Source organism: Myodes glareolus, chromosome 27, assembly GCF_982192425.1.
Source record: "Myodes glareolus chromosome 27, mMyoGla1.1, whole genome shotgun sequence".
NCBI lineage: Eukaryota > Metazoa > Chordata > Mammalia > Rodentia > Cricetidae > Myodes > Myodes glareolus.
Genome location: NC_142052.1, coordinates 17,829,486 through 17,846,577, shown reverse-complemented (window position 1 = coordinate 17,846,577; position 17,092 = coordinate 17,829,486). Strand labels below are relative to the sequence as shown.

General features: G+C 39.1%; 1 protein-coding gene across 3 annotated transcripts in view; it reads left to right on the top strand.

Moving 5' to 3' along the window:
* Mettl4 (methyltransferase 4, N6-adenosine) overlaps nt 1-16,589 on the top strand; it is a 32,623-nt gene extending 16,034 nt beyond the window's left edge. For 2 of the 3 annotated variants that reach the window (XM_048433660.3, XM_048433659.3), the window contains exons 5-9: nt 4,949-5,018; nt 10,109-10,283; nt 11,676-11,782; nt 12,152-12,243; nt 16,304-16,589. In XM_048433660.3, coding sequence (XP_048289617.1) covers nt 4,949-5,018; nt 10,109-10,283; nt 11,676-11,782; nt 12,152-12,243; nt 16,304-16,449 — 590 coding nt within the window. In that variant the 3' untranslated portion in view covers nt 16,450-16,589. The remainder of the gene's footprint in view (nt 1-4,948; nt 5,019-10,108; nt 10,284-11,675; nt 11,783-12,151; nt 12,244-16,303) is intronic. The other variant, XM_048433661.3, reaches the window with a different exon arrangement.
* The last annotated feature ends 503 nt before the right edge of the window (nt 16,590-17,092 follow it).

Genomic DNA, 17,092 nt, shown 5'->3' with positions numbered 1-17,092 from the left:
TAATGAGACGATCATGTAGTTTTGACTTTCAAGTTTGTTTATTTGATAGATACATTTGCTGATTTTTTGTTTTATTTTGTTTTGTTTTTTTGAGGCAGGGTTTCTCTGTAGCTTTGGAGTCTGCCCTAGAGCTAGCTCTTGTAGACCAGGCTGGCCTCAAACTCACAGAGACCTGCCTGCCTCTGCCTTCCAAGTGCTGGGACTAAAGGCATTCAGCACCACCACGTGGCTCATTTACTGGTTTTTATATGTTGAACCATCCTGCATCTCTGGGATGAAGCCTACTTTTAAATTTGTGTTTGGATTCAGTTTACAAGCATTTTTATTGAGAATTTTTACACCTACATTCATAAGGAAAATTGGTCTGTAATCCTCTTTCTTGTTGTGTCTTTGTGTGGTTTAGGGATGGGGGTAACTGTGTCCTCATAAAACAAATTGGGCGATTTCCTTATGTTTTTATTTTGTGGAGTAATTTGAAGAATATTGACATTAACTTTTCTTTGAAAGTTTGGTAGATTTTTGTGTTAAAATAACAAAAGAATAAAGACCCTGGGCTTTCTTTTTGATTGCTAGACTTTTAATGACTGCTTCTATTCAGTAGGGGTTATAGGTCTAATTAAATTGTTTATCTGATTTTGATTTAACTTTGGTAAGTGGTATAGAGAAAATTACCCATTTCTTTTAGATTTTCCAGTTTAATGGAGTACAGGTTTCTAAAGCATGTCCTTATGATTCTCTGGATTCTCTCCGTGTCTGCTTTTATGTCCCTCTTTTCATTTCTAATTTTGTTAATTTTGATATTCTCTTTCCACCTTTTAGTTAATTTAGATAAGGTTTGTCAATCTTATTGATTTTCTCAAAAACACAAATTTTTGTCTCATTGATTTTTGTAGTTTTATTTTATTTTATTGATTTAATCCTTGAGTTTGATTATTTCTTGCTATCCATTTTGGGTGTGATTTCTCCTTTTTGTTCTGGACCTTCAGGTATGCTATTAAATTACTAGAATAAGACATCTTCAATTTTTTTTTAATGTAAGCCCTTGGTATTACATACTTGCCTCTTAGAACTAACTACTTTTGTTGTGTCCCATAGTTTGGCTATGTTGTGTTTCATTTTCTTTCAATTCCAAAAAGTTTTTAATTTCTTATTTCTATCTTGAGCCATTTTTTTCACTCATTAGTGAGTTCAGTTTCCATGAGTTTGTAAACTTTGTGTTGTTTCTGTCATTGATTTAAGCCAGGCAGTGGTGGTGCATACCTTTAATCCCAGTACTTTGGGAGGTAGGAACATGTAGATCTCAGTGAGTTTGAGGCCAACCTGATCTACAAAGTCAGTTCCAGGACAGCCAGGACTGCTACACAGAGAAACTCTGACTTGAAAAACCAAACCAAACTAAACCCAAACCAACCAACCAACCAACCAAACAAGCAAAAATGATACCTAGTTTTAATCCAGGGTGGTCAGGTAGGATGCATGGTATTGTTTTGGTTTTCTTGTATCTGTTGAGACTGGCTTTGTGCCTGGGTATGTGGTCATTTTTGGAGAATGTTCCATGAAGTGCTGAGATGAAGGTATTATTCTTTGGTGTTTGGGTGAAATATTCTGTAAATATCAGGTAAGTCCATTTTGTTTATGACACCAGTTAGCTTGAACCGTTCTATCTTTAGTTTTTGTCTGTGTGACCTGTCTATTGGTGAGAGTGGAGTATTGAAGTTACCCACAAAAATGTGTGAGGGCCAATATGTGATTCTATATAGTATAGAAGCTATAGTAGTGTTTCTTTTATGAAGTTGGGTGCCATGGTATATGGTGTATTAATCTTCTTTAGAACTGCAATGTCCTGTTGGTGAATTTTTCCTTTAAATATGTAATGTCCTCGATCTCTTCTGATTAGTTTTAGTTTGGAGGCTATTTTGTCAAATATTAAAATGGCTTACTTTTTTGGGTCCTTTCCATTTTTAATTTTACTTGAGGTGATGTCTATTCTTGATGTTAAGCTGTGTTTCTTGGATGCAGCAGAAGTATGGATCCTGCTTTTGCATCCATTCTTTTAGTCTGTGTCTTGTTAGTGGAAATCGAGACCACCGATGTTGAGGGATATCAGTGAGCAGCGCCTGTTGATTCCTGTTATTTTGTTGTGGTGGGGTGTACGTTTGCGTTTTCTCTGTTTTGATTTGCTGCTTTGGGATTATTTATTTCTTGTCTTTTCTTTGGTATGGTAGACCTCTTTAGGCTGAATTTTTCCTTCTAGTGCCTTCTGTAGGGCTAGATTTGTAGATAGATATTGCTTAAATTTGGTTTTATAGTAGATGTCTTACTTTGTCCATCTAATGTTATTGAGAATTTTTCTGTGTATAGTAGTGTGTGGCTGGCATGTGTGATCTCTTAGAGTCTGTATAACATCTGTGCAGTCCCTACTGGCTTTTAGAGTCTCCATGAGAATTTGGGTATAATTCTAATAGGTCTGTATTTATATGTTACTAGGTCTTATTTTCTTGAAGTTTTTATTTAACACTCTTTCTTTATTCTATACATTTAGTGTTTTGACTAGTTTGTGGCTATGGGATTTTCTTAGTGTTAGGTCTTGAATGGTTTTATTCATTTCCGTCCACTGTTTGTGATTTCATAGAACTGTTTAAGAGATTTTTTTTGTTTTTCTTTAAGGACCTCTATCATTTCATTATGGCTGTTTTAATGTCTTTTACATGTACTTCATCAATGTCAGAAGATTGAGAGCCTTCTGTGCTAGGGTTGCTGGGCTCTCTAGACATACTGTCCTGGCTGTTATTGATTGTGTTTTTACACTGGTGTCTGGCATCAGGGGTTGGGAACATTCTAATTCTACGTGCTAATATTTGGTCTTGTTTTTGTTGGGTGGGTATATTGTTCCTTGGTTTCTGTCCCCCGCCCCCTCTTTTTAAGAGAATATGGTACCTGTGTGTTGCCTGGCAGGGAATTCTTCTCAGATTGGACCCTCGAATTGGTATGGGCAGGATTCCAATATTGGAAGCTGACACTTGGAAATCGGGGTGGACTTGGAGCGTCCTGACGAGGTCCACAGGAGGGAGGAAAGTGTGGTATTTCCCCAGGTTCTGCTTAGTTCCCTGAGAATGGGAACTAAGAGTGGGGAGAGGCCATAATAGGTAGTCTGCTGCAGAGCTGGAATGAGACTGGGGGATTGGATTTGGAGGAGAGGAGGAAGACAGAAGAGTTGAAGCTCATCCACTTGCTCTGGTGGCCGATCTGACTTTCTGGCCTGCTTGGTCCATTAGTCTCAGGAAATGCCTGCTGGAATTAGGGGCTGGGATAAAGCAGTGAGTGGGACGAGGAGAGTTGAAGATCTGTGTGATCCATTGAAGATGAGGGCCGTGAGGGAGGGGAGTCTGCAGCAGGTGGTCTGTTCCAGAGCTGGGGATGAGACTGGGGGACAGGTGAAGACCAGCTGTCAGCCTACCTGCTTCCCTATATCCTTATTTTAATTTGTGTCCTTTACATTACCTATGAGTTTGCACATTTATCAAATATATCAATGGGGAAGGAATAACTCCTCCTTAGAATAAATTCTAATTGACTAATATGAATGGAATATTGGATCCAGAAAATTTCCATTTTACAAACCACTGAGTGGCAAAGTAGTGGTTGAGACGGGGAGAGAGTGTCCTCATGCTTTTAAAGTATCTTGTCACAGCTAATTGTTTAAGAGCAAAATAAGCTGTCCAGACCCAGCAGCTAGCACTTTAGCAGAGTGATACTGTGCCCCAGTGTGATATCCTAAGTCACCTGCTTCTCTGGTATAGTGCCGTAGACTTTCTTTGGTAATAGCCTTGCCAGAAATCTACGATCTAAATTTAGTGATGAGGAAATACCAAACCCAATTTGGAACATTTGAAATAATCTGAAATAGGAGATGTGGTAACTAAAAGCAATATGTGATTCTGATTTTGGTCTGGATAAGAAAGAAAAAGTCTTAAGAATTTTTTGATAACTGGAGAAGTTTTCTTATGGTTACCATATCAGCTATAAAACTGAAATTTCAAAATAAAAACGTTTAAAAAAGAGAAAGTTAAAAAGTAATGAACAGAGGACCATTAATGAGGCTGCCCGATTTGTAAGGGGATTTTCATGTTCTTAGGACCTAGCTTAGTGGGCTGTAACCTTCCGTGGATGACTCTGCACAAGTCAGTGTGCACACAATTGCAATTGCTGTTGTCTCAAAGAGCCAGAATTACAGTATCTGAATAAAAGCCATAAATGCTTTTGTTGTATTCCATTGTGTTTGTGTCTATAATGAAAGACCCTCCTTGGACTGGAGCTATAGCTCAGTTACACAGCTTGCTGAACATGCCCAACATCCTCGATTCAAAAATCAGTACTTTGGGAGCTGGAGAGATGACTCAGAGGTTAAGAGCACTGACTGCTCTTCCAGAGGTCCTGAGTTCAATTCCCAGCAACCACATGGTGGCTCACAGCCATCTATAGTGAGATCTGGCACCCTCTTCTGGCATGTAAGCATACATGGAAGGAATGTTGTATACATGATAAATAAATAAATCTTTAAAAAAAACCAGTACATTTACTTTAGAAATGTATTAATTTCTTATGACTATTATGTATGTCTGTGTTGTGTGTGGAGGTCAGAAGACAGTTCTGGGGACTCTTCTCCTCTTCTACCCTTGTGTGGGTTTGAGAACCAGCTCAGATCAGCAGAGCATCTGCTGGACCCTCTTTAATTTTTTTGTCTTAATTTTATTTTTAGTCATTAGTGTGTGTATGCATGTTTGTGCACGTGCACTTTATTTTTTCAGCTTTTATCTCTTAAGGGTCTGGGGATTTAGCTCAGAGCTTGATTATGAGAGTGTGGGCTCTATGGCATCTCCTCAAACCTAGTGTTTAGCTCTGAAACTCAAACAGAGGATGTTTTTTGAAAATATGTCTTTGATTTCAGGTAATAAGAGGTTTGATGTCATTGTAATTGATCCACCATGGCAGAACAAATCGGCTAAAAGAAGTAACAGGTAAGTGGGGACAACGTGTTTGTTAGGTTGCTTTCTGGAAGCCTCAGTACTTTGTGCATTCTAGTTTAGTATACTGTAAACATGATAGCTGTTATCTGAAGCTACTAACGATACTTTCATAAAAAAATTGCTTTCCTTAATTCTAGATACTTGAACTGAAACTTCTAAATCTGTGGAGCAGTGTCTGCTGCTTTAACCGAGGCCTGAACCATTCACGGTTCCCTCAGCAGCACTGAACGTCATCCTTTTGCCTTCTTCCCTGTCATGTTCGGAAACTCAGACATGTGCCGAACTTGTAGTTTATAGGAATGTGCTAGGAGTGAATCATCTAGGTCATGTATTTGATCATATTTTAGTTTATGTCATCTCATTAGATAAGCGCAGTTAGTTACTGAGATGGTGTTTACTTTTACTAACCGCTTTATGACTTGAACTTGTACTTCTGATGCATGCTTTCTCTTCTTCTCACCCTTAGCTTTCCAGATCTAACAGTTCCTGTTTTGTTATAAACTTAGACTGAAGGTCTTCCTCTCATCAATTATCTTTAACTTACTTTTGATTTTTGTCTACAAGGTGTGTGATAATTTTCCTTTTAAGTTGTATGAGTTGTGCAGAGAGTTCATCTATCTGTTCTTGAGTGTATAGATATCTATGTTTGTAAGTGTATCTGTGTCTATATATTTTTGAAACTATTTGAGAAAGAAATAAAAGACAGTTATTCTTAAAATTTGAAGTATATTTGTGAAAAAAGCAGAGGTGCTGTTATATGACCATAATGCAGTTATCGAGTAGACAGCTAACGTTAATATAAAACTTCTATGGACACATTAGATATCGAGTAGACAGCTAACATTAAGATAAAACTCCTATGGACACATTAGATATCGAGTAGATAGCTAACATTAATATAAAATTTTTATAGACACATTAAATATTGAGTAGATAGCTAACGTTAATATAAAACTCCTATGGACACATTAGATATTGAGTAGATAGCTAACGTTAATATAAAACTCCTATGGACACATTAGTGTCATGCATTCATTTATTCCGATTCACCAGTTGTCCCAGATGGCCTCTGTAGCACACTAACTGTAGATCTTGTCTGTACTGAGATGTGTGGCTCCCCAGAACCGACTGTAAGAACATGAGTAAGTTTGTGAAATTCTCTGACAGATTGTTGAGTCTGAGGTGATTGTAGAGAATTATGGTTGGTTTTAAAAGTGGGATTAGTTGCGAAGACTGTGCCTTCAAACTCTGCAGTTTGACTAGTTCTGGGAATACATTTCCGTGCTCTTGGACACTTACCTGGGTCTAACGCTGCTAGTGCCTTGTGATGAGTCCATCTTTAAAACTTTGAGGCCCCACCAAACAATTTTGCATAGTAGCTACATTTCTACCAAGAATGTGTGTGGCATCTCCTAACGTCTTTACCAATGCTTGTTATTTGTAATTCAAATTATAATTATGTTGCTATGAAGCTGTATCTTATGGTTTTGATCTGTGTTTCTCTAAAGACCAACAATACTTGATAGTTTCACATTCTTATCAGTTCTTCTATGATCTGTAGAAAAGCTTCTACATATATTTTAGGGTGACATCTTTAAAATTGTTGGTTTGTAAGAGTTCTTTATATAATTTGGATACTAGATTCTTATCTAGTATTCTTACATGATTAGCAAATATTTTCTTCTACCTTTTTGTTTGCTTTCTTCAGCATTATGTAAAGCATGAAGTTTGATTTGTTTTTTGTTTGTTTGTTTTGTTTTTGGAGACAGGGAGACAGGGTTTCTCTGAGTAGCTCTGGCTGTCCTGAACTCATTCTATAGACTAGGCTGGTCTCGTATTCACAGAAATCCTCCTGCTTCTGCCTCCCGGTGCTGGGATTAAAGGTGTATACCACCACTGCCCAGGAGTTTGTTAGTTTTTAAATGTTGCTTATACTTTTAGTGTCGTATTTAGAAAGTCTTTTGTCAGGCTAGGCATGGTGGTGCATATTTTTAATCCTAGCACTTAGGAGGCAGAATTGGACTGATATCTATGACTTTGAGGCCAGACTAGTCAAAGAGCAAGTTCCATGCTAGCCAAGGCTACACAATGAGATCCTGCCTTAGAAAAGCCAAGCATTTTTTTCTTTTGACATGGAACAAAGTCATAAGACACTTCAAGGGAGGTGGGTGGGGAAGGTAATAGAACATATATGATATGGAAGTTGACCTTTAAGGGTGTTCAAAAGGTAACGTTAGGGTGGAGGATATGAGTAGGGGCAAGGAGATGAGGGAGAAGAGTACAGAAGGAGAGTCAAGTAAAACTTAGCATGTGTGAAAGTTGTGTAAGAAAGACTGTATTCTCATTAAAAAGATGTATGAGAAGTAGGTGCTTTGAATAGCATTGTAAGGCATAGGATGCATCATTTAGAATTTGCTCAGTGATTTCTGTGAGTTTCGAGGTACCAGAAGGAGTGTGACTGTTTCCTTACCTCCAAACACTCCAGGCTAGTTAAGACAGTCGGGAATCCGCAGCTATTGAAAACTTGTCACTGCAGGGTTTTGACCTAGTACATTTTCTACCATGACAAATAGTCTCTGAAAAGCATCCCCATGAGAATGGGAAACCTTGTGTTCTGGGAATGGGATGGTCTGGATGCAAGCGCCCAGGTTGCTTGCCATGTGAGTTCTGTTACTTTTTTATCTTCAGTTCCTTCACCAAGTTTATCTGCCTAAGGAAAGTTTGCCAGCATTCCTGACCCCTCTAATGCTATGTTGCTTTCCATCAGAACCAGATGCCTGTGCCTGCCCCTTGGGAGACTCCTTAGTTTTGTCTGCGTGAGTAGATTGTAGAAGTGTCTTTGGCATGGACAGAGGAATGAAGCAAAGGAGAGGATGTAGAGAGACTTAAGTCCATGGCATCCCTAGCTTAGTTAGTGATGAGAGGAAGCTGACATTATCCCCATCAGGAGCAACTTAAGGAAGGAAATGGTTTTTGGCTCATGCTTTTAGAAATCTCGGTCCATCACATTAGGAAAGGCATGACCCCAGTCAGATGCAGGAGCACATAGCAACAGACAGGAAGTAGAGAGCACTAGATGGCAACCAGCACTGGGCATGACCTTCAAAGATCCCCACCTCTCCTAGGGATCTACTTCAGCCAGCACAGCACAATAATCCAGATTGAACACTCACCGCATGAGCCTATGGAGACATTCCAGGCTAAAATAATACTTGGGCCTTCAAGGTGGCTCACTGGGAAAATGCACTCGCTGCCAAGCCTGATGACCTGAGTTTAGTCCCTGGAATTCACATGATGGTAGAAAGAACTGACCCCTCAAGTTGTTCTTTGACCCCCCCACCCTAAAACAGACACATGCCAATAAACAAGCAAACAAATACATAATAAATGTTACTAAAGCCTCATATGTCCTCCCTTTTTCCTTCTCTCTCCATCTCTTTCATTTCTTCTCTTCATTCTTTCCTTTTCTTTTCAAATAGCATAATCCAAGTATGATGATGAACTACCAGAGAGGATGAAAATGCAGAAGCAAGGGAATAATAATTGATATTGCAGGATGTTAGAATGTATGACTGAAAAGACAGAGTTGAAAGGATAAACTTCATAGATGCTGTCATACATTTCCCCAAAGAGAAGGTGTGTGGAAGTAGATAAATAAAGTATATAAAGGAGGGAGGAGATAGTGTGGTAGCTGAAGAGGCTTGGTGGCTTATTTTAACTGAAGTATGGGATAACTTCATATGCCAAGGGAAATAATGGACAAGGTTACCAAGGTGTGGTAACCATGGGTAAATGAAAGAATCCACGACTGGTTTGAGAACCTGAGAATAGACTGAGCCCTTCAGTGGTCTAATTCTTTTGTTCCATGTTTTTCTTCACCTCATTTATGTGTATGGAGAAGTTGAATGCGTTGTGGCATTGGCTGTGTGTGTGTGCGGTCATGCTTTAGTGATGGAGTGTGTGCTTTGCATGCACAGGGCCCTAGGTCCAGTCCCTCTTGTGTGCATGTATATGTGCATGCATACATCCACATGTGTGCACAATGACAAGGCCCAGTTATGTCATTGGAATGGGTTGCTGGAGGGTGAGTGCATATATTATTTGAATAGATGAATTAACAGTTGTGTACACATTACATGGTTTGTGCTTGGAAGTTGCCCAGGATAGTGTTAAGATGTCCTTGTTGAGATAGAGGGATCTCAGAGCTTTAGCACATTGAATATTGAGAGTGAGGACAAAATGTGTTCATTGAGGAAAGTTTGGGGCTAGTGTGACTGGGTAATGCTTAAAGAGAAGGGAGGTTTTGTAAAAGTTGATGGAGTCTAGAATACCAACATATTATCTCCAGTTGTATGTGGAATGCTGGAGAAAGACTTGTATTTATTTGGATATTTGTAAAACAATTAATTTTCTGGCAAAACAAGTTGACTTTGTATTGTTCATGGTCAGGAGGTATAAGACAGTGGGCCTTTAAAATGAGTGCGTGCGGAGGGAGAGAAAATGGGAAGACAAGGCAGGGTGGTCGGCAGGCTTGAAGCTGCAATGGGAGGATGAGGTCGGGCAAGGTGGTAGGAGATCTAAAGGGTCAGCAGTGTGTGCGAGACTGAGGCTTACTGTGGGGTACGGCCCCTCACTGAAGTCAACTGGCTTCTGTATCACTGGGCTCATAACCAGTGCTTCTTTGTACCAAGAGATGTCACCATTTGGGTCACTAGTTGCAAGACTCGCTCTGATGGGGCTCCTGTGAAACACACCATGATGGAATCTGGACAATATTTGTGTAAGTCTGAATGGGAGGAAAAGCATAGTACATGTGAGAAAATCACTAAAATATAAGTCATTTGATAGTAATTTAAAAAACAAAAACAAACAGTCTGGCAATTTAAAACTAGTAAAATAAAAAAATCAGTGCACGTGTGCATGCCAGTGGGTCCACCAGGTGTCAGTGTGACTCCATAGTTGCCACACACGAGCAGCTCCTGGAACTTTGTATTAGTGGGGTTGGTGCCCTACAGCGCTTTTCTCTGCTTTTATTTCTTTCTTGAAGTTAATTTTCTCATGTTTTTCCTGCTCTTTTTTAGGTACAGTTGTTTATCACCGCAGCAGATAAAGCGCATGCCTATTCCTAAGCTGGCTGCTGCTGACTGTCTTGTTGTTACTTGGGTGACCAACAGACAGAAGCACCTGTGTTTTGTGAAGGAGGAACTTTATCCTTTGTGGTCTGTGGAAGTCATTGCAGAATGGTACTGGGTAAAAGTGAGTTCAGAAATTAGCTCATTTGTTAGCACAACATCACATACTGCTCACGGGAAGACACTGAATGTCCTCACTGCATCCGCATCACTGGTGCCTTCATCAGGCTCTGATGAGAGCTTTTTATGCTTTGTGCCCGGACGAATCTTCCTATTCTCAAGATGTTTGTTTCTTTAGCCTGTGTCTTTGAAGTAGGGCCCCAAACGGCTGGTTTTGGAAATCAAGGAGAGATCAGAATAAAGTTATAAAAAGCTCTAGTTTGTTAAAAAAAAAAATTGGTGAGCATTGAATGCATGTGTGTGCATGCACGCATGTATGTGTGCACCCATGTGATATCTCTAGTTAATGAATTAGCAAGAATTCGGGGACTGTCTTACCTCCACTGTCTTCTCCATTCATCAACAGCTCCATTGCCCTTTGCATGCCTCATCTCTTCCCTCTGTGTGTGGGGCTGACAGCAGAGAACAAGACTACTGGAGAGTTATGAGAAGATTCTGGAATCTTTTGTTCTCCTGGGTTTTGTTTGTTTGTTTTCCCGTTGAGACAGGGTTTCCTGTAATCTCTACAGCCTTGAATTTGCTATGTAGCTGAGGATGGCGTTGGACTACCTTCTTTGCTATCAGTCTATTTTATTTTATTTTGGAGATAGTAAGTTGCTATCCTGGAATTTATAATGCCAAGAGCCAGTCTCAGCACCAGGTTTTTTCTTCATCATCGCCTGCCCCACTTTCTTCCCTACTAAACTGTGCCTCTGACGTTCTGCCATCTTGAGTATAGAAGGCTTTATTTTAACTACTTGGTCATGTGTAGTAATCAATGAATGTTATTTGAATGAATTAATGACATTGGCCTTGTTTCCAGGAACAAGTGATCATAAAAAGTAGAGACTGTTTATGTGAGATGATAGTACAATATATTTAAAATTCCCATGGTATGTGAGCTTTTAAAAATTTCTTATAGCTACATTGTCCACTGTGGTATGGACACTACATGTGTCCAGTGTGGTAGCCACTGTGCCATGCAGCTCTCTAGCGCTTGACTTGTGCCCTGCAAGTGGAGAGGTACTATTGAGTGGTAAATGTCTGTTGGCATGAAAGATCCACAGTAGAGGAAAAAATGTCATATCTTATGATACCTTTACAATTGGTCGCGTGTGGAAATACTGTTTCAGACATGCTAGATTGAATGCAATTAAAATTAATTACCTTGCATTCTTTTTTTACTTCTTTCCGATGTTAATACTAGAGAATTTAAAATTATATATATGACTCACACTCGTGGCTCATACTGTATTTTTTATTGGACTACACAGGAAGTTTAATAACTTCTCCTTTTTGTTGGAAACTGTATAATGACAGTAAAAAAAATTGGCGTTCCTTGGTTCCTTCCTTTCAGATCACCCATTCAGGGGAATTTGTGTTCCCATTGGATTCTCCACACAAAAAACCTTATGAGTGTCTTGTACTGGGGAGATTTCGAGAAAAAACTGCTTTAGTGTTAAGGTAAGCCAAGTGATTTTTTCAAAATTATATAAATACAGACTTTTAAAGTTAATACAGTGATCAGTGATTTTCTTAATTTTTATACTTTTGAAATCTTAAAAATGGCCTAGAGATGAAAAACATAAGTTATATAATAATTACAAATTTCTATTAACTTTTGTTTTATCCAAAATATAGTAGTTAATATGAAAAATGACCTTCTAAACATGTTTGAATCTTTAAATTGATTTTCCTCATTGATTCCATCTTTAAATTCCTGTATTATTAGAATTAATTACTATTTAAAAGAGGAAAAATGATGCAACTGTAGCATATAATTAAAAATGATCCTTTAAGTAATAGCTTGTTATCTTGTTCTGTTTCATTGAGGAGCCCGGATGTGAAAGTGCCCCCGGTTCCAGATCAGAAACTTATTGTCAGTGTGCCCTGCCTTCTTCACTCACACAAGCCGCCTCTTGCTGGTACGTGTCTGTGAAATCCGGCTGTGAGGACTTGGAAAATATTCCCAGGGGGATTGAATTTCGTATTTGAATGGTCTGTAGGTTTGTGAGTTGGATGTTTAATATTCTGAAGCGTGTAGAAAACTTCTTGTAGAACGTATGAAATAGAGCACATGTTAGTGTGTCCCTCAGCTGTCCCTCAGCATCATCTCTCAGGTGTTCTTACTGTCCTTGTCCCTCCAGTAGTAGCCTGGGCCGATGAAGGCTGTTGGGGTTCAGAGGATGTAGTTCAGTGAGTGGCCTTGTTTGCCCTCAGGGTTAGGGTTCAGACCCAGCCTAATAGAAGAGATGTCTAAGATCCCCTGAACATGGTAGTTTTATATCTCCTGAAGGGAGGCTACCATTGCAACAGGGGAAGGAAGCTGCTGAGGCTTCTGTTCCCTCAAGCTGGAGTGCTGAGCGTGGTGCTCCTCGTTCAGTGTTAGCCATGGGCATTGGCTCACGTGCATGTGAGTCCTGGCTCTGCTGCTCTGGCAGGTTACTTCAGTCTTTTCCTTGCCACCCTCATTCCCAGAGTGAGTAATGATGTCTTATACCGCATAAGTAGTGATTACATTGTTTACGGTGTATTTAAAAGGCAATAAATACTCGTTGTTTTTTCAAGTGAAAGTTTAAAGACTTGCTCATGGAAGTTCTTGAGAGCCTAACTTTGATATTCCAAGTTTATTTTTTGAAAATTTCTTCAGGAAGATATTTTACTATTTTGATCATTACTACTTAAAATCTATGGGCTGATTATCAGTTTTACTTTTGCACAATATGAGCTAGGAAATAAAGACATAAGAAAGTAAACTTAGGGAAGCTGGGGAGATGGCACAGTGGGTAAGAGTGCTTGCTCGTCAAGAATGAGTTAAAGTCCTCAGCATTCGTGTAAAAAACTGGGCATGGCTGTGTTTGTGTGCCTAAAGCACACGTGTGCCTAAAGCACACTGGGACAGAGACAGGCACTTCACAGAGAGCTCACTGGCCAGCCAGTCTAGCCAGAGGTTGTGCTTCAAGTTCAATGAGAACCTGCCCCAAGGAGTAAGGCAGGGAGCCATGAAGGAGCACATCTACTCTGACCTTGGCAAGTGCACTCTGGAACTCAGTCTTATACCACACCTGAAAATACAGATACACACACAGACATACAACCAACATAAGATAGTGAACTCAGGATTTCTGTTACCTTGAATAACTTTGCAAAGGAGTCCTTACTATACCTTTAATTTGAGAAATACGCCGATGTGTTTGACTGTTCTTTGGCTTAGAAGGATACCCTGAAATCTCATACCTGAGACTCTATAAATGCTAATGCGTTAGTTTGTGACCTAGATGAAAGTGAACTCTATTGTTTCTTGAAAAAATGATTTAATACCAGTTGTACTTTAATGGAATCTAATTTGTATACTTGAATTTTGTTTATCATTTGGTATGTACCAAAGCTTAATTTATAAGTCTTTTGTTTTAGGGTTTATAGTTTGTTATTAAAAAATTACAAAAAAATCTAATATTCCAAGCCTTTCATTCTGATATAATTTTAATTTATTTGCCATTTCCTATCAATAGAATACAAATACATGTAAAGATTATTCTGAAGAGAAAATATTTAAAGACTGTGGCTTAAAATTAGTCTTGCCCTGAATAGTCTATAAAGTGCAGTTCTGCGTACTGCCAGTAGAGAGCAGCACAAACACATTTAAAATTGAAAACATTTCAACTCAAAGTTGTATTGTGGGGAAAATCTGAATGACTTAATAGAGTTAACTTCCAAGCTTTTTACCTAGTCATATACATGAAGTATATATGGTGCCTTGGTTTTGAGTTCATATTAGGTTAGTACATGCGTTTTAGCTATAGAGAGGTACAAATAAATACCTTGAAAGTAACATAAGGATTCCTGTTGTTAGTTTTACAGTGAAATCCTAACTCTGGGGGTTGGCACGATATGTGGTGTCTACATACACTGAGAACGTTTCCTGTGAATCTTATTAAACTGCTTTATGGATACTCAAAACATGAACTGTTCTCTCTTGCTCCAAAACCTCAAGATATATCTTTTAAATTAAAAAATTATTTTACATGTATATGTGTTTGGTTTACATGTTTGTCTCTACACCATATGCATCCCAGATGCCTGCAGATGCCAGAAAAGAACACTGAATCCCCTGTAACTAGAGTTACAGATGCTTCTGAACCACCATGTGGGTGCTGGGAATCAAATCCTGCTCCTCTGTTAAGAGCAGCAAGTGTTTTCCCCCCTTTTATTGAAAGTAGATTCCCTTCTCATACAATACAGTTCAATCATAATTTCCCCTCCCTCAACTCCTTCCAGTTCCTCATTTCCTCCTTTCCCCTCCAGATCCACTCCTTCTCAATATTCCCATTAGAAAATAATAGACCTCTTGCAGATAACAACAAAACATGACAAAATAAATACAACAATGCAAAGCAAAAATTCTTGCATTGAAATTGGACATAAAACCCAGCAGGAGGAAAAGAGTCTCAGGAACAGGCAAGAGAGAGAGACTCACTCATTCTCACAGTTGCAGCAAGGGCTGTTAATGGCTGAGCTGTCTCTCTGGCCCTATCATCAAGAGAACATCTTTCCCGAAAGACTGCAGAACCTAAGTAAAACCACTATACCTTAGCTTATGTTAACTTCTAGAAAACAGATGGGGAGTTACGGTTTTCTCGGTTAGGTCTCAAGAAAAGTTTTCTCTTTTGAGTTGCCCTGTGTTTAGCTCCATATTTTTGAAATGAATAGAGTCTTTTATGTCAACATCTAGAAACTTACCAAAGCCTAAGTTTGAGTTAGTCAATTGCAGGCGATAACAGCTTTTAATTTCTCTTTGATTTTTGGTAAGTAAGAATATTACTCTTGGACAAAGAACAATCTGAAACTCAAAATGTTTTTAATTTTTTTTGAGAGTTTCTTATATTTTGACCATTTTTACTTCCTCTCCCACAGATCCCCCCAGATCCACCCTGCTGTATTGTGTTTCTAACTTTACAATGGTTATCTCTTAAACCTTCAGTTGTTCCCAAGGAAATCTGAGAATGGAGGTGTAGCTCAGAAATGGAGTCCCTGCCTAGCATGTACAGGCCCTGGGCTGGATCCTTATTTCCAAGGAAAAACGAAAAATCCTGAAGAAGTCTTGTTTGTCATTCTTCTAAGGCCAATCTAATATAGCAACTGTGAACTGCATTCTGCTTGCTAAAGTTCTTCCTTCTTGGAACTGCTTTTATACCCATTCCTGTTATGTGGTTAGCAGAGCAGCCAGAACCTGGTCAGGGTTAGGATGATTCTTTTGTCCTCGAAGGGAGTGAGTGCTTTTTAAAACATATTGCTGTGGCTTTCCTTTCTCTCAGGCACTGCAGACCGCAGTTACTTAACTAATCTAAATGAAGTGTTTTCTCTCCAACAAAAGGTGATTTTCCATGTTGTAGTTATGACTATATAAATAAGGACTCCTTAACTAGAAATAGCGTGGTGAAATTTAGGCAAAGAACTATAGTGTTGGAGTAATCTTAGAACATGCAAATTCCAGACATGGGATGTAGTTATGATGGTTAAATACGTCTGTCTGTATACAACTCTTTGCTTAATTATTTCACTAAAGGATGTACTAAAACTAGACTTATAGTTCATCTTCAGTTTCAAGCAGGTTGTCTTTATATTGTTTCTACAGTTTTTTGAATTTATAGATTGTATTTATTAAGCAATAAAGTAAATTAGTTCTCAGGAGAGGTGTGAGCATTATTGGAAAACTGGAAAGAAACGTGAACGCCTCCTTTCTCATCTGTAAATGCAGAGCAGTGAATCAGAACTAGTGTGGTCGCAGTGGTGCTGCTTCCAAGCCTGCAGGTGCTTTCTCCTTCACATTTCTGACACGAATGGCAGAGCTGACCATGGCATGCTTGACTCTAATTTGCTGTCTGTCTTAAAAGCTGAAATATCTGCCTCTTCTATTCTTCTCTGCTTTTAAAAAGTAACCTGATTTCTTCCTTACTGCTGATTTTTTCTTTTCTTTTTGTACAGAAGTACTGAAAGACTACATCAAGCCAGGTGGGCAGTGTTTGGAACTGTTTGCTCGAAATTTACAGCCAGGCTGGATGAGTTGGGGCAACGAAGTCCTCAAGTTTCAGCACGTGGATTATTTCATTGCTCTGGAGTCTGGACACTGACTGTAAAAGTTGTGCTGCCTCTACCCCAGCTTCTTCAGACTCATCTCTCCTTGGACCAGTCAGTACGCTCAGACATATCAACTTTTATACCAATCAGTGTGCTTAGAAATGCGCTTTCCAACAAGTGGCCATCCTTTCTGTAATTTTGAGATGAATTCTAATTCAGTTGCACTGATATCCCACACCATTCTAGATTCTCTACAATTAAAGAGGTAAGCAATTAGTAGAAAGACCTGCCTCTGCTGCTGAACAAATTCAGAAAGCATGTACTGTGGACTCCAGGTCATGGGCTCACCTGTGGAGATTGTTTATTTGGTGGTATTAGAAAATAAATGGAAGCCTTATTCTAGAAAGAATCAGAAAATATTACCTGAGTCCAGATGTCTGCATGTGTTTAAACATCAGAGTCTCCAGCTCCCTTGGAGCCAGTGTCTTTGGGTGGCATCAGTTAGCAGTACCCAATGGTGGCAGTTTAATTGGGAAGGGCCATGTGCTCTTCAGTCTCCCAGTGTGCAACTTCTGCCATGCTGCTTCTTTGTGTTATCTCTGTGGCTCCTGTTTGGCCTGAATTTGCAGCCTCTGCTATCTCAGAAAAAGTGCTGGCTAGGTAGTTGGTGTGTGTATGTGCTGAACAATTTGGGAA